The following is a 15,641-nucleotide window of genomic DNA, read 5'->3' as shown; positions in this document are numbered from 1 at the left end:
GGCAATAATGTAGGGCTAAATATTATATAAAAGGTTTATTTTTCGCTATTAAGGTACGCACTTCTTACAGAAATAGGAGTAATAATAATGCAATGTTTTTAATAGTGTTTTAAGTTTGTGTTTTTGTTGAAATGTAATGTTTTTTAAGTTGATAGTTTGATGTATTTATAGAGGAATTAGATGAAAGATTGAGTTGATCAAGTACTACTAGTAAGAAAAATGAAAATTTGATTATTAAGACGAGAATTCCATGCAAAATATTTCCAAGGCGATGGTCGTATATTGAGAAAGTATGTACGTATAGTAGTCGGTTTGAAAAGAAAAAACTCTTAAAAGAGTAAAAGGGTTTGAAGGTTTTGACTGTTTTGTTTTGTATGTTTAAAGGCTTAAAAATGCAAGTGTTTACTCCTTCAAACACGTCTATTATTATATTATTGTACGTATAACATCATCTCATATGTGAACAACGGTAGAATAATAAAAACAATGCTATATTACGGTATAGCGCCGGCGAAAAAAAAAATTAGCCGGGACAAACAGGTAATAATTTAATGGTAATTTGAAAAAGTGTGAAAATTTTAACCGAAAACTTTGAAATTCTCGATCACCAACGGGGGTGAGCACCCCTGCTAGTAGACCTGGAAAAAGCAACCCGACATGAAATGGTTGACCCGAGATCCGAAATTGACTCGAACTACATCACCCGAATGTGACCCGAGACCTGAAATTGACCTGAACTACATCACCCGAATGTGATCTGAAACCCGAATTGACCCTAACAACCAACACGAACATGAACCGATCCAAAACCACTCAACCTGAAAATGACCCGCCAAACATAACTCTAATTGCACCGAAAAGACTTGAAATTGCGTTTTCTCTTTTATTCATTGACCCGAAAATGACCCGACCCGCTTGACCCGAAACAAGTCCGACCAACAAACCCAAAACCCGAAATGAGCCAACCCGACCCGAATTCCGAAATCAATAGGAGGCCCGAACTAGCCCGACCCGAACTTGACCTGATTGACCAGTTTACCAAGTTTATCTGCTAGCCCCCCTAGAACCACCACTGATTACAGAATATCGTTATTACGGTTGAATAATACAAATTCTAGAATAAAAATATCTCGAGATGTGAAACTGCCCATTTTTGTTATTAAATCATTAAATAAGTTGTTTTTTAGATACCAAAACTATTTTAAGGTATAAAATTGTCTGACGTAATAAGTACTGATTAATAATAATAAGAGTAAGTCTCCTGACAGATGATCTCTCAATAAGTTTATTAAAAAACTATTTTACAATTTTAAGTAAAACTGGTACTGAAGGTAATAAAATAGGTATAAATCATGATTAAAGATAAAATGGGTACATTTATTATGTAAATAGATACGAAATTCCTTTCTCACGATCAACAACAAAAGGGGGTCACGAAATACAAATAAAAAAGTATAAAATACTGGTCTCTTAATAACTTATTAAAAGACCGTCTCTCACAAGTTTTACATAATATAAACACAAACTTAAAGAGTCATTTATTGTCAGTACTTGTTTAATGGAGATGCATTAAATTTTGGCACAAATTCTTATTTGTGACGGAGGGTATCCGTCACAAATAAGAGACGGGTACCATATTGTCTCACAAAAAACCCATAGGGGGTGAGAGAAGGAGCACATGGGGTGGGTGCCCACCTTGTCCCCTCTACCCATTTCCACTCACAAAATACCCGTCGCAAGATCCGACCCGTCACAAGCAAGACTTATTGAAATTTTGGATACCATCATTAGTGTTGAATAGGAGTAAATAACTAGTAAGCTCTGCCAAAAAATCGAAAATCTTGTGTTCAAGATAAGTACTTCAAAAGTTAATCTTGTCATGTGGACGGTGGACCTTGTCAGTGTCACCCTACCTATGTTTTTGGGCAAAAAAAAATAAGTCTTGTTTAACAAAGCGTCTTGTTTATGAATTCCGTCATAAGCTGAATACCTCTCACAAAAAGTGAGAGGGGACAAGGTGGGGCACCCTCATGTACTTCCCCACTCATCTCTCATGGGTATTTTGTAAGAGGAAACGGTACCCGTCGCAAGCTTGTGACGGATATCGCCGTCTTCAATGAGATTTTGTGCTTGTTTAAACATTCTGAAATAAAACAGATTAAATATCATTATTTTTTAAAAGAATAAAACTATTTAATAACAAAATGTTACTTGTATAACTAAAGTTGTCATTTTTTATCTTGAAAATGATTACAATATTTTATCAGAAAATAGTAGCATTTTTTCGAAAAATGGTTATTGGGTCCGTCTTATTTTAGGCGGGGAATAGGCCGTCTGAAATAAGAATTTGCAACGGTTTTTGAGGGCTTTGAAACTTGGAAATCAAAATTTGCTAATTAATAAAAACAACAGCCAGTCTTATTTAAGTCGACATTATTCGTCTTAAGTTTAAAACGGATCAAATAACATCTTATATGAGTATATAGGATAAATCTTTTTACTTTTTCCAATCCATTCTGTTTTTGTCATATTTATCTCACATGGGTTTATTTGACCCGTCTTAAACTTAAAACGAATAAAAATCACTTGTCATAACTAGAAAACTAAACAGTTTAAAATGACGGTACGTAGCATTTTATTATTAGAAATCGTGAGCAGAGGATTATCGTTAGTGTGAACAAAGCGGGTACGGGTGATAACTCAGATGATTTGTTTATCAAACTAGTTCCGTATAGCAACTTCCAACATGGTTTGGACTTGCTAAATGTTAGTTAGGAGTATTTGATTGCCTCGTGGTGAGCACTATTATTCGAGTTTAAAGGGAGAAGAGTCTCTAGTACATTTGACCTATATGAGGGAGCATCCGGTACATCTGTCTTAGCTTATTGTAAGAAGATATTCAAGTCAATATGCCTTGAATTTGTTAGTTGCCACTTCGAATGACTATCACAGAGGTCTCGCCGATTAGGGTTTTTCAAAAAAATTATCTGGGTTACGGTTTTCGTTTGTGCCTTTCTAGATCGTTATCTGTATTGGTTATTGGGAGCATTATATATACTCTCTAATCCGCACCATAACAATATAATAATGCATATCATAATAATTCTGAATCTGAAATCTGTAACTCCTTAATATCAATAAGATTCTCCCACCTTCTACCCTGTGTATTAGCTAACACATTGTTAATGAACCACATGAATTTTTGTGTTACTTTCTTTAGGCTTTCTTTTCGGTAAGTAGATTATACATCTGATGTAATATCACCAATTGTGTAGTTTCTGAGCTTTATAAGGAAATTTTTAAGTTTTATTTTAAAGATTATGAGTTTTACTATAAATTTTTTGACTTTATTCACTTAAACACTAAACTCAAAAAATTACAATTTAACTCGAAAATATTACATATGTCACTACTTCGTATAATGTATGTCACGATATGTACTTGTGGTCATATATGAACATTAATAGCCATTACAAAACTTAATACTCCGTAGTACAAACACAATCAAGTCACTTGCAAGAATCCGTTCACAAGTTGTTCTCCAACGGAAATAAATGAACTTTGCGTTCTCGATCATCATTAGGGTTGAATTTAACTTCGTTAGTTTCGCAAATCATCCATCAATTAGTATAGCTTGAGATATTTGTTGTTTTTCATACATTGGACAATATATAAGTTATTCTATGATTACATGCATATCGTTGTCATATACTCCCTCCGTCCCGCTCATTTGTTATCCTTTGATTTTGACACAAAGACCAAGGAAATAGGATGAGGTCAATTACTAAATGACAAGTGAAATAAATTGAGTGTGAATGATCAAACTATTTATCAAATTCATTCTTAAGGACAACAAATGACGACTGAGACACCCCAAAATGGAAAAGGACAACAAATGACCGGGACGGAGGGAGTATCTTCTATGTCGTCACTTCTTTTTGCATAATGTTGTAAATGAGATACTAAAGTTGATTGGTGTGAGTGGTAAAAACTCACATCTCTTAAATAAGTGGTTAAGGATTCGATTTCTGAAAAAAAAAAAAAAAAAAACAAACTTAAAAGTGGTCTACTCATTAAATTGTCTTCTATAATACCCCGATGGAGATTGAAGCGGGAATTAATAACATACACTGTAAAATTAAGATTAAAGATAGAATTAACCATAGTATCATGACTTCAAAGTGAACAGAAAAAAGATTTCACAATGATATTTAAATTGTTTTCATAATATGCGACCTAAGTTCAAAATATACTTCATAACAACGGTTTTAAACTTTAAACTAGTAATTACGAGTGAAAATTATGATTCGTCCTTGTCAATAACAGCCACTATTGCAAACATAATACTTAGCACAATACTTAAGTGTTAAGAAGCCATCTCACCCAAAAATTTAAGTTCAGGGGCGGTTTGGATCCGGTTCAGGCTGAGCAAAGGAACCGGGTCTCTCAAGTTCTTTTGGGCCTCAAAGATGCTGTTATACAATATAAACAACATAAAACCCATAGTTCAATCAACAAACAAGTGCTAGTGTAGTGATAGCAAATTTGTTTAACAGCCGAGAGGCTCGAGTTTGACTCTCACTTTAATCATTTTATTTAACACGCCGCCCTCTCATACAAATGCCTTTTGGGTTTGAGGTGTAGATGCAACTGCAGGCTTCCCTATATCTGGTGCTAATATTCCACTTTAGAATTATGGGGGTGGGATTCAAACCCGTAACTTTCTGGTCACGCTGACTCTGATATCATGTCAAGAAATTATCTCAACCAAAAGTTTGGAACTTACTGCTTTTATGTTATTTGGGATTGAGGTATTGGGAGAAATTAATCGATTGATTTAGGGATTAAAGGATTTAGGGATTGTAAGAAATTGATCGATTGATTTTGGAAATTTTGGAATTTAGGGTTCAGTTGGCGGATTTAGGGAAATCGAGTAGAAGAGGGATATGTTACGTTATTTGGGATTGAGATTAATCAGTCAGTGTAAGTAAATGAGGGTAATTTTGGAATTTTGCCTAAAATCGTCAATGTAAGTAAATGAGGGTAATTTTGGAATTTTGCCTAAAATCGTCACTTAACCAGGCGAAAATTAAGAATAAATGTTCTGAGTAAAAATGCGGTGGTGATTAGGAAATATACAATAAAAATAGGTGTTATTTGGAATAAGTGGTGGTAATTTGTAAAAAAAATGTAAATACGTAATGGATATTTGTAATTTTTTCACATATATATATTTCTAATAAACTTTTATTTCCCTTATTTTTTATTTTTTGTTTTTAGAAATAGAGGATGTGAAATTTGAATGGAATTGAATGTCAATTAACATGGAGGAGTCACTTGACTATGCAAGATCTTACACGGGAATTAAGTCTTACATTAACTCTCTACATTGTCTCCTCTAACCATCGAACATGCATGGGGAAGTTCAAAAAAATAGAATCGTATGCAAAATAAAATAGTGTTGACATTTGACACCAAAAGGATTAAAAAAAAAAAAAAAAAAAAAAAAAAGGGAATTTTGAAAGTGCATGCTTCTTTTGCTTAAGAGTAGAATTTGGTCAAGCTACCAAAAAAATATTCTTCAAAATCAATCCAATGTTTTATGAGCTTACTCGGTCGAGTTTGGATTCGAGTTGGGCAAACATGACAAAGATTATACTTTTTTTTAATATTGGATTCAGTGCAGGACCTTAGTTATGTCGGATGAGGCCCCCTCACCAATTTAAGTTTATATACATTTCAGTGAATAAATTATCACTCGGCCCCCGGCTCGTTGGTTGACTAGTATTCTCATTTGAGAGTACATGTTCAAGTCTCGACTCCTTTTACTATTTATTTCAAGATCTGGCACTAATGTCTGGATTATACATGTTTAATATAAGAAGAGGTCCTTTTGAGCGTATGAATGTGTATGTATCTAGGACAAGGGATGTCTTGCTTAGCGCGAAAGCATGATCACAATCGCACACGATCGGAAATTTCAAGTTTTAAGCATTTGATCGTTTGTTTACGTTTAATTAAACTTTCGCAAAAATGCGACAAAACGAATAATATATTAGTTGAACTATTGTTGCTTTATGGAGACAAAATGTTGGATATTGAATGCGATAGAATTGGCTTTTAAGGGACAAAAGAAATAAGATCATGTCATCACAAATGATAACTACGGTTTACTAGTTGCTTATGACTAGGAATTCTAATATTCTATTCTATTTATATATCTAAACACAAAATAGTAATAATGTTCATATACGTTTATGATTTACGAACACTATTTACTTGATTAATTCTCTTTCAAGTTTCAACCCATTTTAAGGGGGGTTTAATTTGAAACACGGTACTTATTTTGAATAAGAAATTGGATTGACTTTTATTATTGTGTTGAAACTCAATTTCTCAAATTATGTATTTATTTATTTATTATTGAATTTCAAAGTGAGGAATTTTAGATGAAAATTCTATTGTAAAAATTCGAATTTCATTCTTTTTAATTTATGATGATATAAATTTAAATTTTACTCTATTACATAAACTTTTGTCATTAACTTTTCCTCTTATACTATTTTGTTACTCCTAGAATCAAAGATCCTCACGCGCTAGGTTATTATGTGACGAGTTGAAACAACCATATAATCAGTCCACACATACTGTTTTTTTTTTTTTTTGTTATTGTTGTAAACCAGGGTGTTCACCGTCGACAATAGTAACTTAGTGAGTATTACTCATGCCGCAAGTGCTTTGACAAACTACAAATAGGTAAACGACTGACTAAAAAGTTTACACCGTTCTAACTAATGCCTTGACATAATTAAACCCTAAGCTCGTGGTTAAAAAATTATTACATCAAAATTTACTTAAGTCAACTTAGAAAAATTATTACTCATGCCACTATTATTGTTTCTTTAATGACAAAGGTGATGGATACTGAATGCGATAGAGTTGGCTTTTGGGACACAACAAGCTACAGAGATTATCAACTCACTGAATTGCTTAGGACTTTATCATGGACAACAATACTTGTATAAGGCGGTTGTATAATATTTTATCGTAAGACGGTATCTATTTCCTCTTTTAGTAAGCCAAATAAAGAGCGTTTTGGATATAATTTAGAATGAGAAATCGAGGTGTGGATTTAATTCATTTTAAACATATATTTTGCGAAAAGACACCCATTATCTTTCTGCCAAGTTTGAGATCTTTTTTTTCGGCTGAAATTGCAAAATATACTCCATCCGTATCAGACCAAAGGTAACACTTACTATAAACGGACGTACCACACCAAAGGTAACATTCCTTATTTGGCCCACAACATTACCAAGTTATCCTTATACTCATTTGATATTTACATAAAATGTCATTACATACCTCACCTACCAACTCACAATTAAACCCACAATTACATACCCCACCTATTTTTTCCCTCTTTACCCTTACTTTTTCCACTTTTTCTTAAATACTTCAATTTTCCCTACGTTACCTTTGGTGTGGTACGGAGGGAGTATTTCAATTAGGGTAAGCCTCTGTAACAAAGACTTTGATGCCCTTATCATGGAAATTGGTTATTGATAAAAATAATTTTATTGGGGTTATTTAGGTAAATAATTACTAGCCTTTACAATAATATACTTGTGTAAAACGATTTAATACAAGAATACTGTTTCAATTATACTAAGCCTACTACTAGTCTAGTACAAGTACTACTATACATCTAGTTGTATAATAAGCATTGTACAACTACTATACATTTATCCGAACTCATGTGTAATTTTTCTGAGCTTTTTTTTTTTATGTTTAAGTGTGTGAGTTCAGAAACTTTACGGTATAGCTCAAATACTTTAAAACAAAACTCGAAAACTTTATTATAGAGCTCGAATTCTAAACCATACAACTGATGGTATAGTCTATTAATTGTTAATCTAGTCCAATTTAGCTTAACTTGGAAGAATTTTGTGCATTCAAAATTAGTTTAATTTAGTTTACTTCTGATAAATTTTTTGAATTGTTTCCCCTCTAATTTATTTTGCTATTATTAGTATTGCGGTGCGGAAAAATGAAAAAGATTGATTAAGACAACTACCAAAAATATGAATATGAATATTAATTGAGTTAAATGTGATTAAGCTGAATCAAATCTAACGATTGACAAACATCAATAACAAAATATTGACAAACATTAATTGAGTTAAATGTTGATAGTAACAAAATATTGACAAACATAGATTGACATCAATTTGCTAACCAATTTTACCATTTATCAAACACACTTTTTTAACATCTTGATTGGGTCAATTTACTTTTTAGTTGATGAATCTACTCTTGTTTTTGCTGATAGCAGAATACGGTTGACATATTTTAGTAGCAGGTTTAAGTGTTTAACCATCAAATTAAATTAGCAGAATTAAGAAAACATATTTGATAATTAACAGATTATATGACAAATTCACCATTTTCATGTATAAAATCAATATGTTATTACAATATGTTGCTATTAACAACATATTCAAAACTCAAAAGCATTAAATTCGGCCAAAATGCTATCTGAATATGTCATCAACCAAACACAAGAAATTAGTAGATTAATCGGTCAATATACTACTTAAGTCGAAATCTACTAATTTCATCTAATATGTTGTTTACCAAACAACGCTAATATATTATTTACCAACCCGGGCCAAAATAAGCTAGACATAAAACAATTTCTGAGATTCTAAATAAGTGAATTAAGGTAACAAACGTGATAATTAGTTGTCATAAAGAAAACATGATAATTGACCAATTCTTGTGGAAAGTATAAGAAGTGCTTGAAGTACAAGTATGGTCTAATCAATAATCATATTCTCGTGCGCATTATACACTTCGAGATATAAAACATAAAGTGACCAACTTACCGTCTTACCATAATTAACAACAAAACAAATAAGATACGACGGTTTATTGTTAACAAGTAAGAACACAAATGACCCTTTTTAGAAGCATGCACTTCTACTTTTCTTTCACTTTTACTTTGTTTCTTCTCATTTACTTGAACTTGAACCATTGCATACCTCAAGAATTGATCCATTCTACTTGTTTGGCATATGAATTTGTGACCAAATTGAGTCATAATCTAAGTCCAACTTGCATTACATATAGTGGTGTAGCCAGAAACGTTTAAGTGTGACCTGGGGTCAATTTTAATCTAATTATTATTCGTTTTTATTATTATGGGGGTCTTAAACGCATAAATTTTTCAAATCAGCCGAATTTTAATGATGAAAAACGTCTATTATCGAAAAGTATATGGCTACGCTACTGATTACATAATGAATAACTTTATAAAATACGGAATATTATAATCCAAGTTTCATTAGCAATGACCTCAATATTTAAACACGATTGTTGAAAATTGGACCCTTCTTATACTCTTTTATACTCCAAAGTACAGACTACAGTCTACATAGTACCATTTTTATTAATTGTTTAAAAAATAATATAGTATTGTATTTCAGTAAGAGGATTATACATCTGATGTACTACCTCCAATTCTATAGTTTTTGAGCATTATAATAAAGTTTTTGAGTTTTGTTTTAAAGTTTCCGAGTTTCACTATGAAGTTTCTGAGTTTATTCACATAAATATTACGCTCTAAAAAATTACAATAAAACTCAAAAACATTACATATAAGTTTAGTTAAATTTGAGTTTTGACGGAAAAAATATTAAAATCTAACTTATAAACTTTATTATGCTCAAAAAAATACACATATGCTCAAAAACAAATAAAGTTTGAGGTAATAAGTTAAAAAAAAAATACATATATGCTCAAAAAACAAAAAAAAATTAGAGGTAATACATCCGATGTATGTTCCTTTTTCTCACTGTATTTCGTACATTTCTCTTTCTTTCGGTTGATTTCCCCCCTTTTATTTGTTTGTAGGTAAGATTTTAAAAATTCCAAAAAATTTATTTCCATATTTTATTTACAATGCTTATCCCATGTGTTGAGAATTGAGATGTTTTATTACGTGGTCGGCAATCAGCATGAGAAAAACTCTTACTTAATATAGAAAGGAAAGAATGGGGAAGAACATGACAATACATATCCGCAACGGAACAATGAAAAAAATGCCAATAAATGAATTGGTCTTATAGTGTGAGACATTCTCATTAAGTTATTATGCGTGTCCGTCGTATTCTATAATTTATATTGTTTTATTTGTAAGGTCTTTTATCTACACTTACCTTTAAATCTAATACTTTATAGTTTTAAACTTTTAATCTAAAAAAAATTTACTCCCTCCATCCCAGTGATATGTTTATACTTACTTTAATTTTCCTACAAAATAAAAGAAGTGTAAATATATCTCCGGGACAGAAGGAGTTATATTTTAATTTAATAACTTATATATTTGAATATGCTAGTTTTCGTTATAAAATATTAAGTTCTCAAAATAAAATAAAAAATTTAATATTATTAATGCTAGTGTGGACTTTTCTTCTATTGAGTCAGTTTTATGTTATAGACGGTCTTGTAAAAAAAAAAAACAGAAAATGCATTCGGTCCTCTTGAGGTTTGATATTTTGCCCGAAACACCCAATTTTTTGATCCGGAGAACCTTAAGATGCCACATAACTCGTGTTGAGTTGAGAAAGTGATAATTTTTTTTAAATCAATCATCTTTTCGAAAACTACGTTTTTTAAAAAAAAAAGTTGTTGTATTTGGATTCTGTGGCTAGGAGTTATTGTATGTCAAAGATTTTTTGACCGAACAAACTTTGAGTGACCATATCTTTTGGTCACGAATTCAAAACTCGACAATTTTTTTTTTCCAAGTCGTATTTCTCGAAAAGATGGTCACTTTGAAAAAAAAAAACCAAAATCGACACTTTCTGAGCTTATAACCACGAGTTATGGCCTCTTAAATTTTTTCGAATAAAAAAATTGAGTATTTTAGGCAAAATATCAAATCTCAAGGGCACCGCGTGCATTATCTGGCAAAAAAAAAAAAAAAAAAAACTCATCTCTCCTACAACTTGGCCCACTAAAACTTACTCGGCCCATATCCCAAGCAACACACACAAACCCACAACTCACGAGGCCCAGAACAAGCTCATAACTTAAATCGGGCATCCTAATCCCACGGCCCATGCATATCCCGGCCCAATTTTAAACTCATAATTACGATCTGCCTAAATGTTGTTCGATCTATTCCATTTCAGCAACTCTCTTATAGGACCGTCCTATAGCATAAGACTGACCCAAAAGGAGAATAGTCCATAAATAATATATAATTTTACGTATATTTGAACTTTATCTTGACAATCCGATATTTTATGATGAATACCGACATATTTAAATGTACAAGTTATCAAAATAAATGACTGAGTTCTCAAAATAAAATATTTTTGTACAATTATATTCATTAATTACTTGGGCTTTGTGTTATTGGGCTGGTTTTATAGTTTCCATTCTATATTTCAATTTGTTTCAATTTAATTGTCTATTATCAAAACTAGTATAGTTCCCGTGCTATAGCACGGCGTTTGTAAACGGTTGTGTTATAGAAAATTGTAACTAAATTGGTATAATTAATTCATTTTTAAGTTTAATAAGTCTTATAGTTAGAATATTATATTATTATTCAGGACAATCTATGAACAAATCTTTTTTTTTTTTTTTTTTTTTGTAGTAATATATGAAAATGTTACTCAGTATTGATTACCTTTAACTAAAAACGTAAAAGAGTTTTTAGCTCAAGATTAAACAATGGCACATGGAGTGTTTATTGGTTAATGTGGTAGTTTAATACATTAATAGCTGATTTACGGTAAATATGGCATAATTTGCATAATTTTAAAGTATAACGTGCAGTTTGTAAAAGTAAATTAATGAAGGATAATAATTATGGAAAAGATTGCATAATAAATTTGGGATAGCGGTTGTATTTTTGAAAATATAAATGTAATATAAATTTGTTATTGTTTTCATGTACATGGGGTTCTCATCCACGTTTAACTAGACATGTGAGGTCCAATATAATGGGCTGTTAATAATTCCATTCATATTCCCAATGTTAATATCCAAATAAATAGGCCCAACTGAGAATAATTCTCCTTAGGCGGGAAAACTACTTAAGAGTTTTTATTTTCATAGGGCTTGTTTGAGATGAGAGTAATTATTAAAGGGGTAATAGAGCTAAAATGAACTAAAAAATGAAGGGAAGGAATGAGGGTTAGAGATAGAAATGAAGAAATATAGTGTACTAGTCTCATTAAGGGAGTAATTATTACCCACCTCCATATAGAGGTAATAATTCCTCCCTCACCTCCTCTTTCCACCCTCCACAAGACCACAACCACCACTAACCACCAATCTCCTCCAATTTCTTCTTATTTTTGCTCTCATTTCTCCCTTAATAATTACTCACATTTCAAGCAAACCCTTAGTTTTGGTGTTGACCAGGAGTATCCCCTACCGACAGTTGGACAATCTTCTTCGGGGTACTGAAGGCAATTTAATGGGTTGACCCCTCCCAAGTTTGGCTTTTTCATTCGCTAGAGTCAGAATCGAACCCCTGACCACTTGTTTAAGAGATGAGGGCCCTTACCACTCACACCAGCCAACTTTGGTAAAGCAAGCCCTTAGTAGTAAGGGGGATTTAACAAAAAAACAAAAAGTGTGAACTCTCGAATCTAGATAATCGAATATCACCCACGGATTAGTTCACAACAATAATCTTAGCTATGAACGACCTTCTCATATTAATCCATACTACATTTTAACTTAGAATGAACCCAACTATCAAATATTCTAATTAAAATTATATGGTTAATATGAGAAGGTTATTCATAATTGGGATTATTGTACTGAATTAATTCCCTAATTAATGTAACTACTATTTCATACATCACATAAGTAGATAATGCTATTTGATTGTCTCTATTTTTTCAAGTTGGGGGTAAAGCCGTAAATTGTTAATATCTTCTTAATTAACCAATCCGAATTAAAAAGTACTACTCCCTCCATTCAACTTTTATCACCCCACTTCAATATAATACTCCTCCTATTTATTAGAGAAATGGGGTGCTAATTGTTGAATGGAGGGAGTATGTTATATACTCCCTCCAATCCTCCATATTCTTCCCTATCTCTAAAGACGGATTATTCATGTTTTCTTCCCCTTTCTATTTTTAGTAACTTTTACTCTTGTTTTATTCATCCATCTCTCCTATCGCCAAACCTCACCCAGTTCTTTTTACTCCTATTCTATTCCTTCTGTTTGTGGTCCACAATTCATTATTTAATTCCTAATTATTCATCTCTCTCATATCACCAAACCCCACCAAACTCTTTTACTCTTATTTTATTCCTCTCATTAATACACGTACCCACAAATAATGGGAAGAAAATATGGAATTGGATGAATTCCATGTGACCTTTTAAACATAAATTTTCATCCAATATGAGCTTAATCAATTTTAAAGACTAAAAATCCATAAACTAATAGGTAACGAGGAATAACTCTCTTTAATGAAGTAGAAATGAAGGTTAGTGAAAATTATTTTTAGCTTAGGGTTCTTAAGATACAATATCGCTTGATTTTACGATAACACTTGATTTTACATAAGAATTTGGGTTTGGAGTTGAAGAATCCAGACCAAAAATAGCCATATGCCTATATTCAATTTTTTTTTCTAATGACATGTAAAGCTGAAATTATTCACTGAGATAGAGGGAGTACGTTTAATACTTCCAAAATTATAATGATAATGATCATAACATTCATAAGCTAATTAATGTTAGTTTGGATTAACAGGTTAAATAATACTTATACACCCTTTTGAAACTCATTACATTACAGTAGTATGAAAAAAACAACCCATATGAACACCATAATTTACCTAACTAATTAAAATATATGGTAAGAATGTAAAATCATACAATAAAATTAATTGAAATCAACTTTTTAAATTATTTTCATGGATGCCTGGTGGAGCTAAGAAAGGGTTAGCAGGGGCGCTCGTTCCGCTAGAGGATGTAAATTTTAAAGTTTTCAATTAAAACTTTGTAACTTTTTCGAATTCCCCTTGTACCATTACCTGATCGTTTCCGCTTCAATTCCTGGCTCCACCACTCAAGGCTTGATATCTTCATTATCCCATGGCATGGTAAGATCAGCTTCAACTGTCACAAATTTATCCAAGTCTTCCCAACCCCATGATGACATCATATCCACCACATTATTATTAACATTAATATTACTATTAACATTAATATTATTATTTCTTGTTGATGATGTATGCATGGTCCATGGATGATGATCATTCTCCAATAATCCATCATTATTTCCATGATCATTATCACTTGTAAAATTATAAACACTAGGGGATTGAATTGATGTATTTGTTGTAGAAATTGAACATGTATTGTTGTTGTTGCTATCAAAACTCCCTAATAAATTTGTGTAATTGAATAATTGTATGTTATCTTGATGATCATGGTGTTGAGTTGATAGCCCTAAACTCGTCGTTTTCATCGTCGTTGAATCGAGATAAATACCATCATTCAATCCCTTACTAGTGAAATTAATGGAGCTTTCAGGCAATGATCTATCTTGTTGCTTAAGAAAGGTATGGTAGAATGCCTCAGAAAAACTCTTATCTTCCATAATATTATTATTATTAGTAGCAAATGACCCTCCAAGTGGAAGACTAGCCCTTAAATGTTGGGAATGTAAGGTACCACCCATGTTGTTGTTATTGTTGTTGTTGTTGTTGTTGGTGGTGGTGGTGGTGGTTGGTTTGGAGGCGGGTTTTGTGATCTTGAGACGCTTGTTTTTCCGGCCACCACCTACCGGGACATTCCGAAGAGTACCTCCTTTAGTCCAATGCCTCTTACATGCCTTGCAAAAATGTCTAGGTTGTGATTTATTGTAATTATTGTAATAACAAAACTTTGTGTTTGTTGAATCACATCTAGGGCAATTCAATTGCTCTGGTTGATCTTGTTGTTGTTGTTGTTGATTTTTGTTCATTATTATTGGAGAAGTTTTTGGAAATTCTAATGTTCTTGGATTCTCTAATAATGCTTGGTTCCAACCATTTCCATCACTTGAAACTTGTTTTGAGCTCAAACCCATAATATTAATTAACACTATCTGATCAAAATCGCCCTGGTGGCTCCCTTCAGACCAGCTTATCTGGATTCGAGAAATGGATTTGGATTAAATGAGGGCAATTAAGTGGAGGTTTTGAGGAAGGAATTGTTTATAAGAGAGAGTAGAAAAGAGAAGAATGTTTGATGCAAGGAAATGAGTAGGAAGATGAGGAGAAGTGAGCATGCCTTTAGATTCTTTTAGCTTTCTATATGTGTGTTTTCATCACTTACGTACTAGCTTATCTGTAATATGGAATAGTTAAATGAAACAAAATATGCAAAAATAATATATAAAGAAAATTTTGTGTAAGGTACTTAGGGCCCAAGGTTCTTTGATTGATATAGGTGAGGTGAGGTGCACTTTGCTTTGGCTCCTAAGTCATGAGTCTATTTCAAAATATTTCTTATAGTATAATGTTCTTATTATCAATAGTTAGTCAAGTTTTTTTTTTGTTTGGTAAACATGGCATTAATTTTTGTAGAATAGTAGATTGTGAAAGCATATT

The 15,641-nt window shown here is 32.0% G+C and overlaps 1 protein-coding gene across 1 annotated transcript; it reads right to left on the bottom strand.

The window, feature by feature from the left end:
* Positions 1-13,788: 13,788 nt before the first annotated feature.
* Positions 13,789-15,424, bottom strand: LOC141591352 (uncharacterized). The gene has a single exon (XM_074411663.1). It carries the CDS (start codon positions 15,116-15,118, stop codon positions 14,114-14,116), a length of 1,005 nt encoding a protein of 334 aa, XP_074267764.1. The 5' UTR covers positions 15,119-15,424; the 3' UTR covers positions 13,789-14,113.
* Positions 15,425-15,641: the final 217 nt, after the last annotated feature.

Source organism: Silene latifolia, chromosome 7 (genome assembly GCF_048544455.1).
Source record: "Silene latifolia isolate original U9 population chromosome 7, ASM4854445v1, whole genome shotgun sequence".
Taxonomy (NCBI): domain Eukaryota; kingdom Viridiplantae; phylum Streptophyta; class Magnoliopsida; order Caryophyllales; family Caryophyllaceae; genus Silene; species Silene latifolia.
The sequence above is the reverse complement of the archived record's forward strand: the minus strand, read 5'-3'. Positions and strand labels throughout refer to the sequence as shown.

Excerpts from the sequence above, each read along its gene's own strand:
- LOC141591352 (XM_074411663.1), bottom strand. The coding sequence starts at position 15,118 with ATGGGTTTGAGCTCAAAACAAGTTTCAAGTGATGGAAATGGTTGGAAC.